The sequence below is a fragment of the Antennarius striatus genome, chromosome 13, assembly GCF_040054535.1.
Source record: "Antennarius striatus isolate MH-2024 chromosome 13, ASM4005453v1, whole genome shotgun sequence".
Taxonomy (NCBI): domain Eukaryota; kingdom Metazoa; phylum Chordata; class Actinopteri; order Lophiiformes; family Antennariidae; genus Antennarius; species Antennarius striatus.
The window spans coordinates 2,864,151-2,883,869 of NC_090788.1; the positions used below are offsets into that span (position 1 = coordinate 2,864,151).

Below are 19,719 nucleotides of genomic sequence, written 5' to 3' on the forward strand. Positions count from 1 at the left end.
GCGCTGCCTGCCCCCCCCTTGCATAGTGTGCGCCCGACTCGACACGACTTGCATGTTAAGCACCAGGAGCCGACTGTTTAAAACCTCCTTGTAATGGAGCTAGTCACCACCGGCTGCCAGGCTCCAATTAGGCATGCAAACCTCCTGATCCAAGACGGAAGAGAAGCTGCCTCGAAACTTCTCTACCCCCACCCGCCACCCCCACCCACAGCAAAGTCCACCTTGTTTGTTCCCTTCTCCGCAATAACATCCACGTGATTTGTTACGGATTTCTTTGGTTAATTAAATCGCTGCGGTGATTTAATGGAGATTTTCTAAAAAGCTTTTTTTATAGTGGTGGGCTGTAAAGTCTCGTCCTTCTCTCGATGAATTAATGTAAAGCTGCTAACGCTGCGTCTGAGTTGACCATGAGTAGCCCTGAATGGGCTCTTATTGAGTCCAGTTTGGCTGCAGTTGATGATCTTTTGTACATTTACCTGGAAAAAGTCGTGACACTTCACACTGGTGATAAAAAAAATAATTCAAAGATATTGTAAGACCTTTTTGAGTGTCATTATTCTATAACCATTTTATGTCCCAGACGACCGGTGTCGTATATATCCTCTGCTCTCCTGGAAGCTGAAGACTGAGTTCAATGCATGCTGACATAGTTAGAAATAAATTAACCTGTTGCTGATCTCTTCTTTTGATTAAAAAGTTAATAATGATTTTATCATAAAGGAGATATAATATAGATTTGAAGCTGCATGAAGTTGTTGCCTGGAGGGTTTTCGGGCCTGGCTGCAGCATTGATTGGGAAAAAAACAACAACTGAGGTACTTTTTGAAAATGCTTTCATTCATGCAAATGATTTATGTGGGTTTTTTAGAGGCAATTATTAGTCTTTGTATCAACAGATATCATATTATCATTCACAAACATGAGTTACTGTTAGAAACACGGTGGGATACCATCCTCTGAAATGACTTGCTGTATTGGGAGCCTCATTGCAGATGGTTTCAGGGAACAACTTGTCTTTTATTTTAACATCTATGACCAATCTGAACACAGACGACAAAACATATGAAACCTCAGGCCACTGGGGAATATGTTTGGAAGAGATCAGTGGAGCTTTTTGGCCATGCATGTGACACTGAAGGATGTAAGGAAGAGAAATATTCAGCAGCGACAGAAAGAGCCACGAGATGATGATGATGATGATGGTGTAGATTTACAAATTTGTCTTCCTCCACATGCCAAGAAATGATGGTAGATGCTGATCTGCGAGTGATGGGAGTTGTCCCTGCAGTGGGTTAGAGACTAAAGATGGACTCTTGGAACTAAAAAGACAGATTTATTATCCTTTGGAGAGGACTGAAAGTGACGGACAGGCTCAGCGATAGATATTAGATTGGTGTCATGAGTAGATGCGCCAGGGCACAGATTGCCTCATCCTTTATCCGAGCTCTCTTCTTTCTGTCTGTCCTGTTAATCCACTCCTTCTTCCTCAAATCTTTTACTTCTAGGATTCTTGGTTGACTTTTTTTAACTTATTTTAATGTAGGTCAGGCCTTTTTCAGCTTGTAAATCTTTGAAGGAAACTAGTAAGTTGTGTAACTTTTATGTTTTTAACTTTCATATCGCGGCAGATGGAGATGCATCACTGAAATATTTAGTATTATTTGTCAGTTATGGACAAATCTGATGTCTCCCGTCATCTATTTTTGTCAAGATTATTATGCAGATGACATTGTGAAGAAGTTTTTTTATATTTTTTTGTTAACGTATGACTTTATGAAAGGGCGAAATCACAAACTCTTTAAATTAAAAAAAAAAAATAGAAGCAATTTTCAATAAACAGTGTTTGTGCCTTTCTGTCAATCAGGGAACTCAATACAGCACGCAGCAGGTCTATGTTTTTCATCGTCTTCACAGTGGGGTGTTGCACAAACCAGAAACAAGACTTTAGGTTCTGTTTTTGTTTTTTGTTTTTGTTTTTTTGTTTTTTTGGGTTCATGGTATGCGAAGCGAATAAATAATTGAGGTTTCTTTTATTTTGGTCTAAAGCAGGTTTTTCTGTTTACCATGCTTCCTCAATACTCAGGTTCAAATATTGGCCAACATTGTGTCTCCTGTTTCTTCAGCTTCTACTTCTTCTTTGCTGTGTAATTATCCTTATTAGTTTTTAAAAAAAAAGTGCACATGGAAAAGAATGTACCCTATAAATAATCTTATCTAAATATAAATGTTCTTTTCTGACATGAGCAGAAGGTTGTATCTTTCCAAGGTTGTCTTATTAGGAAGAATTCTTGATGAACACGATGTTGTTGGATTTGTTCACCTGGAGACTTGTTTTCTACCTCCCTGTTCCAGGCAGAGACATCAATTTCTATTTTTTTTTTGCTTGGAGCAAGAGACTCGAAAGCAACTTCCGCCCGGAGACACTCCACAAGTGGCCATTTAGAAACTCACACTGAGAAAAAAGGCTCTGGGAACAACTGTCTTTCCCACACCACCTGAACTCCTTTCTGTTGTCTTAAGTGTTGCAGATATGATCAGTTGAGTGTTGGCCAGTTGTCTTAGTCTTCGGAGGCATGGCCTGGGCTTTACAGCGTGGTATCTGTGATCACACCGGAGCAGGGAAGGAAATGGATATTCTGTTTTCTTTGTATCTACCTCCATCCTGTAAAAGCAAACACACTGCGGCTAGTGGTTTTCCACATCTCTCCAACTTGCATGCTATTCTAGAACAAAGGTCAGGTCATTCAAGTGGTACAGGCACTTTAAATGCAAATCAGTGCTTCTTATAGGCGTTTTAAGTTGACTGCATTGAACTTGGTTTTTATGAAAAGAAGGGATACTCGACTAAAAACATTCTCTTTACCTCTGCTTCTTTTGATGTGGTTGTCTTAAGAGACGTACAAACTGCTTAGTGTTTATTCTACGTGTTTTTATTCAAATGAAATTCAACTTGATGGGATTTATTGGAATGAAGAAAGGCAGCTCTGCCAAAAAGCTTTAAAGGAAGTCCATGGAGTCCCTTAATGCAGTAACAGCTCGGAGCCCCATAGCATGTGGAGCAGCTGCAGACTCATACTATGGTGTCGATCATGCAGCAGAAGCATCTTTGAAGAAGCCAGTCAAGCGTGCATTGCATTTAGGCGTTCCACACAGAGCAAACAGAACTGTTTCCCACATCTAGACTTCTGTTGACTTCAAGTGAGGCTTGGATTTCACACCATTCTGCACGAATGTCCCTCATTATTAGGTCTTCCACCATTTGGATGAGAAACTTGGTTGCTGTTAAGGTGGTTGTTGTTGGTAGACCTCCATTGAGCTTCGGTATTTATGCAAGTCTTGCTTCTTTCAAGCCCTTATTGAGAAAACATTAAATATTTCATGAAATCTATTGATTGACTTTCTTTCTTTCGATGTTGTTGTCTAGTCTTTTCTCGGGATCCGATCTGGAAGTCGTGTCGTGCTGTTATCCGCCACCGCAGAACATCCACATTCATCGCCTTTGAACAATGTGATGGTTTTTCGTACCTGTGCATTTTTGTGTGAAAGAAACTAAAAAATTTGAGCCCATGTGGGGAAGGCAAATTTATCCCTGTTGGCAGCGAGCTTTTCCAATTTGTCCAACATAACCGCATCTCAGCATCAAAAAACACGCTGAACGTTCCAAACACAAAGCTTATTGTGCACATCCATGTGGCTCTAAATACTGTATATCCTCTCAGTGGAGATAGTTCTGCTTCACGGCTTAATGATGATGGCTTTTCACATTATCCAGTGTGTAGGTGAAAGGAAAGAACAATGGCTGAAATCACAAAGGCGCCTCGACTGTCTGCTTTCTTAGTCAACAGTGTTTTTTCTCTAGCATTGAGATCGTTGGATTCCGGGACACGACTGTCCCCTTGCGCTCCCATGATAGCCGACTACCTGTCTTTGAATGCGGACTCCTTTCAAATAATTCCCACCAGTCTCCTGGTGAGATTCGGGAAGAGTCTGACTCACTCATTTGTGTGAAGTGGCGAGGCTCAGCGGGATCCCTCAGTCGAGCTCCGGATCACCATTCAGCGGCGTTCCCTGCTTCGCCTCTTCACTACCAATGTCACACATGGCTGCAGATAGGAGTCTTTGATTGGAGCATGTCGCATTTAAAAATCACTTCTCCTGTCACGCTGGTGAATTTTGCCTGATTAAGCTTTTGAGAGTCATTACGCATTCTCATACTTTTCATCGGATATGCAGGGATTTTTTAATTTGTTTGCTCCCAGGCAGGACTGAACACCAGGTGTTTTCTCTATGCTCTAAATCTCATCTATGTCGCTACAGTTTTCAGCCAATGCTGAGAGACGAGGTGCATTAGAGTCTCCACGAGAGAATATTCATTGATTTGGGACATTATGTCTTCTTAATCATCTGCCGGGAGACTCAGGAGAGCTGGAGCGGCCTTAAAACGACTCAGGAAGATTATGGAAACAGTGCGTGTAAAAATGAATGTGAAATAGTTATGGTGACATAATGTGTGCTGCTGTAGTTTTATGAATAGCAATTGTGCTGCATTGTGAACCCAATGGTGATGGAGCTTCGCATTGAGCTGCAGAGGTTAGTAGGATGGGGAATCCAGCGTTTGATGAATTATATTTGCACATGTTTTAGTAATTCCTTTAAGAAAGAGTGAATATATGAAAAATTGAATTTTTTGACTAACAAGGTAGCCAGGAATGGAGAATATAATGAAAGCCTAGCAGAGATAAACAAACCTGTCGATATTAAAATATAACACCAATATTCCATCTACCTTTTGCCCAGTTTTTTTGCACCCAAGCCCCCAAACACGCCATTTATTCCCAGTAAGAGAGCCGAGCAGTCAGTCTAGACTCGTAACCCATTTGCACATGGAGATGCTGCGCTCAATTGAGCATGGAAATTCCATCCCAGAGTTTCATTCATGGAGGGTATGGCTGACAAATGGTCGTTCTTTTGAGCAGGCAAAACAATTTTGATTTTGAGCCCTGCTTTTTTTTTAATCGTCGCCCCCTGTAACACCATCGGTCTCGCTGGAACCACAGGCTAATGTATATTTTGTTTCCTTTCACCAGCTGCCATCCAGGTGCAAATCACTCCACCGTTTGGAGAGATCAGCGTAGGAGACTCAAAATTCTTCCTCTGCGAAGGTAAGATACTCCATCTGAAGCAAAACTACCCAAAAACATCAATAGTACAAAAAAAAGAAAAAACAGCTTCATTTTCATCTGATGAATCCTTCTTGGACACTTTTGAGAACTTACCTTTGAACTAAACTCTCTTGAAAAGCATGTCAGCATTCACTTTAGGTCTCATTTACTTCCTTCAGGATGAGATACCCTTAATATATTTTAGAAAAACCAAGAAACGTTACTTTGAACTAATGTATGTGGAAAAGATGTTTGGCTTCTCAATGAATTGCACTGTTTTATTGAAAAAGTATCCCTCGTGTTGCATATTTATTTGTTTTAACAACTTATTTGGGTGTAGATGTTGTTTTTTCTCTCAACTCTACAAATGTCAAGTAAATCTTATTTAAACTTAAACTAGCACTGCATGTGTGACGCATTAGCAAAGTACAGTTACTGATTCTGCATGCGTTACCCACATGTAAATGAAATCACAAACTGTATTCAAATATTCGTGGGTGTCCAAAATAGATGCGATAATTAGCTCTTTTTTTTTATTGTCCTGATCGTTTTTCTAATGTGACCTTCTTGCTTCTTCACCTCGTTCTTCATCTTCTGGTTCCAGTGGTGGGAGATGCTAAAGACATAGACTGGTACGACCCCAGTGGGGAGAAAATCCTTCCCAACAGGCCGGACATTTTTGTCAGCCGTAACGATGAAAGCACGTCGGTCCTCACCATATATCACGCTACCGTGGACAGCGCCGGCATCTACAAGTGTCTGGCAAAGAACGGGAACAAGGAGGCCCAGGCCACCGTCCAAGTGACTCTCTTCCGTAAGTCTTTTTTTTTTTTTCTCAAAGACTCTCTCTCGTCTGGAAAAACAAGTATTTGTCAAGTTGTCCTTGTATATGTTCAGCTCGACTATACTTTGGGAAGCAGAAGCTCTCAAATCAACCCTGCATTTACAAAAAATAAAATAAAATAAAAAATACAGGCTGCATTTGCAGGGTTGTGTTGTTTTAGTTAAAGCAGGAGATGTGATCCAGAAAGTCTTTTTTGTGTTGTTGTGAAGGACTGTGCAACCCTGACTATGTAAACAGTATAAATACAAGTTTGGTGTCACATAATAACCTACCAGGAATGTAGGCCTGCATGCTTTTGATTGTCCAGCTCAATATATAACAGCTAACTCAAGCCAAGTGAAACTTCTCTGCCCGACCATGCTGCACATTTTCCCTGAAGCCGATGTGTCGGCGGAGCGGTTTGACGGACAGGACCAGTTTGGCTCAGTGATTTTCCCAAAATCATTGTGCAAAAAACTAAAACCAATGAAAAAGAAATTAGAACAATGGTGCCCCATACATAACAAGTGAAAATATAACACCGGTTGTGATATCTCCCTGCAGAAAAGATCACCTTCAAGAACGCCCCGAGCCCGCAGGAGTTCAACGAAGGCGACGACGCTAACATCATCTGCGAGGTGGTCAGTTCACCCCCTCCCGTCATCATTTGGAAGCACAAGGGCTCCAAGATCCAAGCCCACAAAGACGGTGAGTCAGTCCAAAGGAAAACCAACACCTCAGCTACTTTCTCAGCTGCCTTTTCGCCTCATTCCCCCCTCCACTCGCTGCGCAGTCACCTTAACCTCCCTGCCAATGCTGCCTGCCAATTCATGCCTCCCAATCAATTTGTCACACTCTCACTCATTTCCTTTTTCCTCCTGCCAATCATCTACGAACAAAACCAAGCTTTTTCATCGGGGAGAGCTTCAGACCTCATAGACGATGATGCCTGGTCACGGAAATTGTATTTTCCAGCTCTGCATCAAGTGCTTATAGTCACTAGAGAGGGAATTGGACGTTCAATTCCCCAAACAGAAGGTCAAAAAAAACCTGAAACTAAATGACGGAGTAATAGAAGTTAAAATTTATGCTTCTGCAGTCCTGAATACTAAGATAAAAAAATATAATCCAGCAATATCATGCCATCCAAGTTAGCAAGTTCATCAGTTTTCAATTTTTATTTTCTCGTTATGTATTCCCACCTAATTTCTCTTGACGCCACACCAGAAATAGGCTAAGGGGTTGTAAGAGCACATATGTTGCATAAATGTTTTTGTAGTTTCAAGCTGAGTGATGTGAAAATCTGTCGTTTGAGGTTATCACATGCTCCCTGCCTTCAGACATGAAAGGAGGTTTTTGAAAAGTTTGTAGCCTGCTCCCCGACAGGCGACGGCAGCTGTAATCATCTTCGATTTTTTAGAACACTTTGTGACGAGTTGGCGTCACAGCTGAGAATAAATATAACGGAATAATACAAAAAACATCACCAAAAAAAAAAAAAAAAAGCTTCATAGTAGAGAAAACTTTTCAAGCATCGTCTCTGCTGCTCATCACAAATGGTTGGTGGAGCAGTAAACAGGGTTTTTGCAGCATGAGATGCGAGACATGATTAGGATATTTTTGAGAAACATACTGGACAAACGCTGGAGGAGTAGATCGAAAAGTTTCTATGGACTCTGTGAGGGAACATCTGCTGCGTAAGGATGGCTTCGCCAGAACGGATGCCAGGGGCAACGAGGAGTTTTTTTTGTTTGTTTCACACTTGGACCGTGTCTATTTTTTAACCTCTCAGTCACCCCTCCTTCGGTGACCGCTAAAGAGCCCGGAGTCACCGCAGTGTTGTGCTAAGCCCGCCTCTATTTTTGGAATGTGTTTTTACTGGAAAAGCCACTAATTGTAACCAACGTTGAAATGTGAAAACTTGCTTGTGTGATTTTTTTTTTTTTTTTCCCAGAGAAGTTGTTGATCAAACCCAATGCTGCATGTTTGCATCTTTTAAACCTCAGCATTGTTTTTTTTTCTCATACGTGTCCGTGTAGCATGATTTATATCTACCAGTACATGCAGACAGGAAGTAAAATCCTCGTCATTATTGTAGCAAGGAAGGAAGAACTACAATAAAATGCAAATCCAGACGTATTGGCAGCTAAATGATAACTATAGCTTCTCTCATTATGGCGAATACTCCAGGGATTAGTCTGAACCGCTTTAACAGTATATTTATTCTCAAAGAAAGCAAACATGTTGAATCCCAATTAAATGTTATCTTGAAATGCAAAGTAACCATTAGCGTTCAGTGTCTGCTGTGAGATGAAGATCCCGCGCTGAATGTATTAGCGGCTTTTATTCAAGAGTTCACGGAGCATTGTGAGTCATCGTGATTCAAACAGAGATAGTCCAATTAATAGCAGTAGCTCCATCTCTGAGGTTCAGAGGCCATTATTACAACAAGCATTGTGATTTAGTTAATACCATTAGTAGCTGCTGTGTTCAGCTGCGTTACATAACAGTTAATGTAGAGGATACATTTCTAAACGCTATAAAAGACCTCCATCAAAGAAGCATCAGATGATAGATTTACGGGTAGCGGTAACTGTAGGTCCATTTCTGCATCATGTAGATGCACCAGATAGGTTTCCTCCATGACTTGCAGGAATCGATAAGATGGGATTGTTGCGGCGGTCATGCTAAACATCCCTGACTCATCTCAGTCCGTTACTGTATGTCTGTGTAGGTTCTTAGTTATCCAGGTCAGGCTTATCCAGAGCCGTTTAAATCAATCCACTGGACTTTATGAAAGTTTCTTGAAGACGTTTCACCCCTCATCCAGGAGGCTTCTTCTTGTCCCAATTCATTAACCCTATGAGGTGTGTTTGACTAGCACTGACCGCACCTCACAGGGTTAATAAGATGGGACAAGACCAGAAACATCTTCAACAAATGTTCTTAATGTCCAATAGATTGACTTTAACAGCTATGGATATCCATTCCTGTATGCTTCGGGTGTTTTTCAGGATGTTGCCTTTCTTTGGTTCGAACAGACGTTTCTGTTAATAAGATGGACAAAGTGAGATCCTGTAGCCGCTCTTTAGCCCAGAACTCGGACTTGCAGGTCAGGACTCCTGTGGAGGAGCTCTCATCTCCAAAGAAGGAATCAAATGCTCTCTGAAAGCCACTCCTTACAGCTACGTTTGAAATGAGCGCAATTTTTATCTTCCAATGGGTTTAAAGTACTTTTGATTAGTCATGAATTTAGAGTAAGTAGAGTCATGTCAAAAAACAACGACCCCGCTCCTTATTTAATAACTCTTAAATCTGATAAGAGTGCTAGATATTAGTAATATGATGCATGCTTTTCCCAGAAATGTGAGAAACAGCTGGTTTTGGTTAAGACAGCTTTAGTCTGTTAGTGGGTGTTTGTGACTGCTTTAATTGGGCTGTTTGTCAGGCTCTGACTGCTGTAAAACACCGCTCAACGACGTCTGGTGTAGCTTGGGTTTCATGCAGAGCCCCTCCAACCACTTTCGCGGTGAACAAAAATAATTGGGACTTTCTAATCTAACTCCAACTTCCTGACTTGGCATCTAAGTAGAGAAATTCAGTTCTTTAAGGCTTCTCTCAGTTAATTTCATGTACATATTCACGTAATTTTCAAGTTTGCGTGGAACAATGGCGCTTAATGTCAAACATCAGTTGGGGAATTACTGCCTTTTCCTGTATTCTGAGTCCCTGAGAGATTTCAATAACTCTGATTTCAATAACTTAAAATAATTTCTGATGTTGAATGCTCGTTTTAGTGCGATTCAGGATGGAGAACGGCTACCTCCAGGTCCGGGGCATCAAGAAGACGGACGAGGGCACGTATACCTGCGAGGCTCGCGTCATGGCCAGGGGAGAGATCGACTTGAGGACTATCAAGGTCATTGTTAATGGTAAGTTCTGCAACTTTTTTACCTTCTGCTGTGTGTAAAAAGCAGCATGCTCTTCTTTAAAGTCCTCAGTAGAGTTCATGTAGACTTGACTTTGCCCTGAACCCTGATCCAGACCGAGATGTCTTGAACATCGACCACACAGATTGTTGAAATTTGTTGAAAGATATTCAAATCTCCTGAAATTTCCTTTAGTAATAACAAAACTTTAAAGTTGTACTTGTGGATACGAAATACAAAGATCTAGTATGCATGATGGAGTCTTCACTAGATACAACCACAGTGTCCTATTGTCAGTCAACGGCAGGTATTGATTGACTTATGAAGGTAACAAATGATTAAGTGTATAAATCTAGATGGAGCCTTCACATGCTTATTAGTGACCTTGCGTCAATCCTTGCCTTGTCCTTTCCAGTTCTTCCCACAATCCGTGCCAGGCAATCAGATGTCAACGCCACAGCAGATGTCGGAAACTCTGCATTGCTGGCCTGTGATGCAGACGGCTTCCCCGAACCCGTTGTCACCTGGGCACAGTACGTTACCTGCTGTCATTGGCTAATCTAGATGCAATCTGGGGAAAGAGCCAAGCTGTCATAAAACTAAAACCTTTGGAGTTTAATTTCTCTAATGAACTTTTTTTTTTCTTTTGCTGCTTCACCAAATCCTTGAAAGTCAAGCTAGCCCAAAAACTGCCAGCACATTTCAAGGCAAACAAGACATTGTTGTCTGAGGTAATTTACCAAAAAGGTAAATAAAGAAAAAACAGCCGAGAACAATAAAGCTGTATCAAGATGTTGTAGAAGAAAGTAACACAAAAAGTACACAAGTACTGTACTTGGTCCTTACATGAAGAAATGTCCTCTTGAGCTTCTTCCCTTGGTGCTTAAATAATTCCATCTATTGTAGCGGCTGCCAATAGATCGCCGTCGGTTCAGATAGTTATGAACTTTCCTAATCAAATAAGACCCCTGGATTAGCCTTTCAGGAAGAGGTTTATATCAATGAGATTTTATCAATGACACTTATATAAGGGTGAGCCCGTGCCCTTCAGTAGCAGGATGCACTCTATCGACCGTATCGCGCCTCGATAAGAAGGGCTGTGTAGCAATCTGGTAGACAGTTTTTCAGGGATGTTTCCAGGCTATCTCTGTCTGCAGCTGGTGGACATAATGACAATGGCAATTTGCAGGCACCCCGAGGTTATAACACTGTATGTAGTGACCAGAAACCAATGTGCAAAGATGCTCAGTCAAGCAAGGCTTCTATTATAGTCCTTGTTCAGCTTTAAATTATACATTATTGAACAGTCGGTGAGAAACATGAGATTCTCAAGAGCATAACTGAAAAAGGGAGCATGTAGCTGACAGTATTATCTAGCATTTCTGTATTCGGTATTAAATTGCGACACATTTAATCACAAGTGTCCACTTTTTTAAATATTTTATTTGGTTCTAAGAACGAAGAACATGCTTGTGTTTAAAAAAAAAAAACTTCTAAATTCAGCACCAACCCTTTAAAACTTCAACACTAACTGGAAGTAGCGTGTTTCAGGTTGAGCCGCAATCCGCTGGGGCCCGGTAGCTTTTGTGCCCTTTATAAATTGAGTCTTTTGATCATGTCTGAGATAAAGAAGAGAAATCACCCCCTCGCTGGTTTTTCAGTGCTTATTTCTCACAGGCCCAACTCTGTTCGTTTCATTCGTGCAAACGTTTAAAAGGATGGTACACGCCAAAGTTGTGCTGTGCATACATTGCAGTTGCAAAGTTTTCTGTCACCTGGCCTCGCCTGCAAATAGTCGTGTTGGATGAATGATTAGATTTACATATATCTCATTTGTGCCACCATAACAAGCTGCAAAGAAATATTTGATGGATTTCATTAGACAGGTTTCCACCCTCTGCACATGATTTAAATTACACTACTCTCATGTTTTCGATGCGGTTGCACGTCGAGCGCACACATGTGCAAAACCCCCTTGGTGGTTCATTCAACCCGGGCTCTGATGAACTCACGCTGCTGACGTGGCGACGGCATCCATGTTTACAGTGATGACAGTTTTTCTAATTAAATGCTTGTGTTGCTTAAGATGTGATTTGCACATTTGAATTACTGGTTCGAATGGATTTTTATAGACGCTGAATTCCGTAATCAGCTCCACCAATCACAGCATTTAGACGTGACAAAATGTCTTGTAAATCAGTTTGGGATGATTTTCTCACAAGAAATTCAAAAATTGGAATCGCATTAAAAAAATAAAATAAATTAAAAAAACACTGATTTCCATGAAGCATGGAGGACAGATCGGGAAAGAAATTCTTTCTCAGCTTACTTTAATAACGCTAAATATGTTACCCTTCGACATTTTTCCTTAATTAGAAACCACTAAATAGATCTGGAGTCGATGTGGGGGAGTCGAGCCAGAATTACCTAAGATCCTTCCCCTTAGTGGAAGTTTACTCTCTACAGAATGCCATTTTAAGTTTGCAATCCTCCAATTAATCTCTTAATTTGCAAATACAACCAAACAACACCAATTGCGTTGGGGTGGCGTAACGTAAAGTGTCAGCCCTTCCCAGAGCAAAGGAAGCGTGACGCTTCACACACCAGCGCCTGATCGTAGACCCGCACTTTGTACAGAATGGATTAACACGACATGAAGAAAGATTTCCCGTCCCTGTAACACGACGGCTGATCTTCTCTACTAATGATTAGCTGCTGCTGCTGAGCTCTCAAATTTTTTTCGTCTTTCTTGCAGAACAGAGGTACATGAGTCACTGTAACGACACCAAATCTGAGGAGTCCTTTTGTTTAAAAGCGGCCGCTCTGGCGCCTACTGCCATTGATCTGTCCACCCATGCTGGCCCCCCACTTCTGAGCTTTGGGATATATCACGCAACTTTCATTTTTGTCCCCGTAGAAACGACAATCATAATTCACACGACAGATAGATGCTAAAGTCAAAGGATGCGGATCGGAAGAAGTGGTTTCAGATTCAAAGATATTATTAGCATCTGATACAGATTCTCTCACTTGATTGACATGGAATTAGCACCAACCAGCAACAACCGACGTAAATCTGGTCACGGTTCCGTGAGGCGCATTTCAAAATACCTCAACTTTATTCAGCTTGACTTTGTCATGCTTGATTGCCGCGTGTTTTTGACAGGTATAAATAAGCATCATTCATTTTACTTCACACAACTGTTTCTTTAATGTACTTTTAGATTTATGGTGCATCATTTACAGGTGTCACTCACCAGAATCGCTTCTTCTTCTTCTTCTTTTTATTTTGAATTGGCCTGTTTTTCCAGAAATGGGAGTGAACAAGACTAATGAACCTCGCAGCTGTCTTTCAAGCAGCAATGCTTGGGCTGTGAGTGTTTTTGAGGTCTTGACCAGAGGAGACTGGTGGGAGGATAAATAGTTGAGGCGGTGAAATAACAGGAAGGGTAAACTTTTGTTTGTGATTTGTCATTGGTTGCTGGCCTGCAAAATGCCACTCCAAATTTGTTTGATTCTCCTCTTCAACCTCCAAGCGAAGATTTCTTGCTTCTCAATAGTGAAAGAGAGTTTGTGCAAAAGTGAACCAAACACACGTTGTCATCACATCGGTGCGTGGCCTTCTTAAAAACACAGATGTAAGCGCGAACGGAGAGCTGAGGCAAACAAAAGCGCTGGAAATGTTTGAGAAGCTCTCAGAGGCATATAGAACAGGACAGCTTTTTCCCGGCCTCTGTTCTGTCCCAGCTGCTCTCTCACCAAGATAAAATACCATACAGATAATTGTCAGCGAGTTCCGCTTGCAGTCGCAACAGCAAAAAAAACAAAAAAAACACGTGTGCGTGAACTTCCGACGTGACTTTTTCCTTCTTTTCTCCCTCCGCTACAGTAACAACGTCGTCCTTGAAATGGGCGATAAGTACGTCTTGAACGAGGATGGCTCGGAATTGCTAATAAAAGATGTCAAGAAGGTGGATGAAGGAGATTACACTTGCATCGCCAGGAACAAGGCGGGAGAAAAAGCCGAGGAAGTCAGCCTGAACGTGTTTGGTAAGAGAATAACGGTAGCAGAAAGAACGCCGCGGCCCTTTCTCTGTCCGGGTTTTTTAACTTTGTACTTATTGACATTTGGTGTCTCCAACCTTTTCATTGGCCGGCTGCGAGGCTGCATATTTTGAAGCTTCCAGAAAAGCATGTCCTATAGAAATGTAATTAAGTTCCCCTCAGGATAGCGCCGGATATCACTGGGGAGTTTGTCTACATGAGGAAACTTGCGCCGGTCTTGTGTAATCATGTGCTTGCAGCTCTATTATAGGTCAATGGGGTATGAAACCATATCTTTAATGAAGCCTGTCTGTATGCTTTACTACAATAGTGCTCAGAATATGTAACTGCTACTTAAAGCAGCACTAATAAATACTTTAACAGTGAATAAAACGACTATGACGCGAGAGAATGCCGCAGCGAATTAGCAAAACCGCTCTGCTGCAGCACCGACGCGTTTTAGACCATCATCAACTTAACGTACAGGAGCGGCGGGCGGCGGCGAGTTTTTACCGACTAGATATTCAATCATCAAGCAGCTGAAGATTTGTAATTCACCTCAGGGGTCGTTTTTTAAAAAAAAAAAACAAAGAAAGAGTTTAAAAGATGAATGAGTACATTTTGTTTAGACAGGAGGAAGGTAGACCCTCAGCAAAGCAGGAAACAACACTGTTTGTTTCTTATTTCTAGTGCAACCCAGAATCACCTACATGAACAACCAGACGGCCTCCGAGTTCGCCGAACAAGTCACCCTGACCTGCGAGGCGTCGGGCGACCCCACACCCACCATCTCTTGGAGTTTTGAAAACACACCATTCTCCGAAGGAGAGCAGGTACTTGTTTAATTCTTTTGCTTTTTTTGAACAAGATGCATTCAAACAGGCAACTCATCTCAGCACGACGGGGGTTTTTAAAGATCCAGAGGAGTCGTCGTTGGTGTTGAATGAAGCGTTTATCTACATACTCAGATTGCAGTGGGACACAGTCATATTGAATACAACCCCGAGAGGTTAACACAGTCAAAGACTTGGATCAGCCCACACACACACACACACACACGCTGGAATACGATGTGCGCCAGCTGCCAATTATGACCTGCACTGCTTCTGACTTTGCAGCAGATCCTGTCAACCGTTTGTTTTTTTATCCATACAGACTCCTGAGGAATTTTCTAGACTTAAAAACGTCCACTAATATTCATATATTCACCAACCCACTGACGTGAATTCCTCCTGATGACTCATGTTATCCCTTTGCTTACATCTCTATTAGCAATTTCAGTTAATTATTGCTTTCAAAATCCTTTATTTCCGTTCGGGGTTTTTTTTTTTTGTGCTTTTTTTCTTAATTGTGATGGTTTTTTGGGATTCTGTCATCTCTAAAACCTTTCTGGAATCGTTCTCCAGCATGACTGGGATTGGACTAATGATGGTCTCCATCATTCATTGGTGGAGCAGCACAGAAATGCCATAAAAACCAGTTTTCCAGGCCATTCTAATGTCACGACATTAAAATACCCAGAGTGTGAAACGCTCTACTCATATCTCACATCACTTATTAATCACCGGCTTTTAAAAAGAAATAACTTTGTGAAATTAACATGAAAATCTCTCATTGGAAATTCGCAGAAAGTGAAGTCATGATTCTGGTTAAATTAATTACTTATCGCTGCGTTGGAAGCCAGAAGCCAGGAGCCCCCTCCCAAAAAAAAAATATCGTCGTATCTACGCCGAGCTTATGTCGCTCTGGCTCCACGTCAAAAAGGAGTGGGCCGTGTTTTTTCTTTTCTTTTTGCGCGTTAGACCTCCGTCATCTCCGTCACGCTTGGCCGTCTATCCCCGCGGTTTTTCTTCTTTTCCGCGTCCTTCTGGAGCGACGGAGGTAACGGTGGATTAGAGCTCGGCTGTAGCACACGCTAAAAGACTTCTTAAAGATATGTGAGCTCTTGTGCATTTCCTCCATGACAGTGGTCACAGCGCGTTGGTAGCATCGAGCTTAAAGAGGGGGGATCTCATCCCGAGTCTATTGTTACGCTCTTATCAGCTCATTTAAAAGGTATGATTTTTTTTTAAAAACAAACATTTTAGCGCTCTATTCTGACGACACGTGACCGGCACACGGATTATTCGCTTCAGAGGCGTGATTTTCTGCTGTGAATGCAGTAAACAGTATTAAGAGTCAGTATTAAGCGGGATTCAGGAAGAACACCTCGTGTGTGTGTGTGTGTGTGTGTGTGTGTTTCGTGTGCTTCAGCTCACAAACATGACAGAATACACACTTCTAGATAAGAATGGAACTTTGGAATTTAATGGAGAGTCCTGCCGATTTTAAATACCGAAACCTAATCCCCCCCCCCCATAGTTGATTAACTCTCCAATCCTGATGGGTTTCGTCTGCAAATTCCAATGACGGCATATTAAACTCGCCCAATTACTTGGGGTTTTTTATTTACCGATTTTTGGGAAAATTCAGTCTGCATTTTTTAAAAATAGTTTCTGTCCTTCAGAACAGACTACATAACACACTAGACTATATTCCCAATGCATTAAAATTATTATAACATTAGCTTTATTGCTACAGCAGTCCCCTTTAGCGTTAGACTATTCTACCTGGGGTTCACGCGTAACAAAAATATCTTCACATTAAAGAAAAGAAATCATAATCCTCCACCTGTCAGTGCGATATTAGGGTTCATGTTAATGTGTCGTTTCACTACATCTGACTACGTAACTGCAGGCAGAAACTGAATTGGTGGAAAAACAAAAATGAATAGTTGAAGCAGTAATAACGGGACATTATGGGCCATTGAATAGGTCTCTCTCTGCGTTGCATTTTGAATCACTTATTATGCGCCGCATAGGGACTTCTAATTGAAGCAGGTTGCTACACGAGGTCACCTTTTTTAGCGTTCAGCAGGACATAATACCTCCATGCATCTCGAGCACCTGAGTGTTGCTGAGAGGTCTTTGTGTTCTTTCTGATTTCATCCAACTCTAATGTAACCGTTTACAATAATGCAGCCATTATTGTGGACAAAAGGTCTCTCAAGGTACAATCGACAGAACAAAAGCACCCCCACCACCAACTCCACGGTTAACATAAGCTCTCTGTGTGGGTAATACAGGTGATGTATACATGTAAGGTGCACTATTCTTGTCAGTGCAGTGAAAGCAACTGTCTTTTCTGTCCCGAAGGACGCAGATATGCTGGATTATATCATTTTTTTTGGGGGGGGGGGGGGGGTTTGTTGGCCTGCTTGTCTACGCCGGTCCGTCCAGCTGCGTTCAGCTCGCCAGATGAATTCTGTCTCGAAGCTGTCAGGCAGAGCGTTTTTTAACCACAAAAAAAAATCAAGTCTGCTGCTTTGAAACGTCGGCTTCAAACTAAACACAACAAGGTTAAGGCACTCTGGAGCGTCTCCAGGGACGTTGTTAAAATGAATAAAGCTGGTGTTTTCCTATATTTTTATTATCGTCAGCAAAGAACCAAACCCCCCCTCCCCCCCTCCCAAAAAAATAAAATAAAAAAGCATTAGATGAGCAGGATGCTGCGGTTTTTTAAACAGGAATACTCCTAATTTTTAATATTTCTGGTGATATTTGCATAAGTGAGATGATAAATATATATTAGGGTTAAACAACCTTTGTTGTTGCATCATCCTGAGGCAGGAAATTTTTTTTTTTTTTATTATTTCCAAATGTTCGATCAGATTCTTCTTGTTCTTTTTGTTTGCCTTAATTGACTCAGTTTGGGGTTTGCTTTTTTTAAATGAATTTAAATGATCATTATGATTATTTGAAAATAGGATATGTGGATTTTTATGAAATCCTTGAATTTATTACCCCTTCTTTTATTTTCAGCCTATTATTTGTGAATTTCCCAGTTTGGGATCATTAAAGTAAATGTAATCTAACCTAACAATTATATTTTCGTCATCTCTGCATAAACCGGACTGGAAACTTTCACCAAAACCAAACCCTGCATTGCACGAATTCTAGCTTTTTGCTTTTTTGCGACACCAGGATTTCTCCTAGGAATCCAAATGTTAGACCAGAACGAGTGGCCAATCACCGTTAATGATCTCGGATCACCGAGGCAATGCGTTCTCCCTAATGTCCAATAAAACTTACAGTATCTCATATATCAGGTAAACGACCATGTTTAATGGAGCCTGGGAGCTAATGAGAGATTCCCCGCAGATGTCGTGGCTCTGAGACACCGAGCGGTTGGGATAAACATCATTTAAGTGATTTCAACTCCTACTCCTGTCAACGTCTGATAATATCACCATCTTTGAAGCTGACCTCCCTTTGCTTCTAGATTCCTTTTTTAGGAGAGCTGCCAACAACCAATTACGCTGATTTAAAGACGTTTCTCTGAAAGGGAAGCGTTTGTTTGTCTTATTAGGGCTGACGAGAGACTCGATGAACCCAAACCACATTCTTTTCTAGGAGCGTGACTGATTTTCTTGTTTTTGAGTCTGTCTTCGATGCAGTTAAGCCAAAAACTGCACTTTGAAAACTTTTCTGATGGGATGATGGAAACCGAGTTTGGCTGCTTTTCACCGTAATTTTTTTTTTTTTTTAATTTTATATACTGGTTTGATCCCTGAAGGGAAATTTATTATTATTATTATTATTATTATTATTATTAATAATAATAATAATAATAATAATAATAATAATAATATTATTATTATTATTATTATTATTAAGTATTACCAATAATTAATAATATTAATTTAATATATTAAATTAATAATATAGATTCTTGGTTTTAAATTGTGCATGTGATGCAGAGAAAGCTGAAAAACAACACCGGGAAATAAGATAATCAGTTGAATTTCAGTGAAAGAAATTTAGAAGAATTTTCACAAGACTCTGCTGTAGCAACAAAACAACTAATTCTACCTTTGGAGCGTCTCGATTTCACTCCAATGCCAGGAAGAAAAAAAAACATTTCCAAAAACTACATTTCCCAGAATTATAAATAATGGATTCACACTCTGATTTGAACAACGTCATGATGTCTCTCACATCACCGCCCTCCGGCCATCCTCCACCCATCATCATCATCATCATCGTCTGACTGACTCTTCCCTCCCCAATTACTCTGGAGGATTATCAGTTGTGACTCGTAGCTTTTTCCCCATTAGCTGTGCCATTTGCGGCTGCCAATCAGCGGCGGCGTGCTCACGGCGCATTTGTGAATCTTATCATCCACCTGCAAGACGAGACTCGCCTGTTTCCTCTCCCAGTAGTCGTCAACGCTTGTCTTCCCGCCCGGTCACGGCCCTGTCATCGTCCCACTTGTCCCGATCTATCACCGTCAGATCAATGTCGATTTAACGCCGCTTTAATCAGGAAATCCCAGCCGACCATTTGTTTGTAGCTGTCTCTAATTTCCCTCCATCGTCGGTCGATTTTCCTGTTCGTCACCGTCTGTCCTCCTTGACATATTTTTTATTTTCCAAAATGATGCAAAAATGACCGTCTGGTATCATCCGGCAAAAAAAAAAAAAAAGGTTTTCAATCTCTAATACATTGAGCATATTTTTCAAACCGTGAAATTAGAAAATATGTGTTTGTACATTAACAGACGATAAGTGGTGCGTGCCGGCCGGGGTCGTGTCCTGCAAACGAAATCTTTAATCAAAACACAGACGGCCGTGATGGGAAAGCCTCTGATTAGAAAAAGGTCCCCGGATGCTGCTTATAGCTTCCTCATAATTAGTTTCAGTGGCCCGTTTTCCTCAGTGTGC

At 41.2% G+C, this 19,719-nt stretch overlaps 1 protein-coding gene across 4 annotated transcripts in view; it reads left to right on the forward strand.

Moving 5' to 3' along the window:
* ncam1a (neural cell adhesion molecule 1a) overlaps window positions 1-19,719 on the forward strand; it is a 202,490-nt gene that overhangs the window by 134,835 nt on the left and 47,936 nt on the right. For all 4 annotated transcript variants that reach the window (XM_068330418.1, XM_068330421.1, XM_068330422.1 and 1 more), the window contains exons 2-8: window positions 5,088-5,162; window positions 5,767-5,976; window positions 6,550-6,693; window positions 9,783-9,917; window positions 10,330-10,447; window positions 13,804-13,964; window positions 14,649-14,791. In XM_068330418.1, coding sequence (XP_068186519.1) covers window positions 5,088-5,162; window positions 5,767-5,976; window positions 6,550-6,693; window positions 9,783-9,917; window positions 10,330-10,447; window positions 13,804-13,964; window positions 14,649-14,791 — 986 coding nt within the window. The remainder of the gene's footprint in view (window positions 1-5,087; window positions 5,163-5,766; window positions 5,977-6,549; window positions 6,694-9,782; window positions 9,918-10,329; window positions 10,448-13,803; window positions 13,965-14,648; window positions 14,792-19,719) is intronic.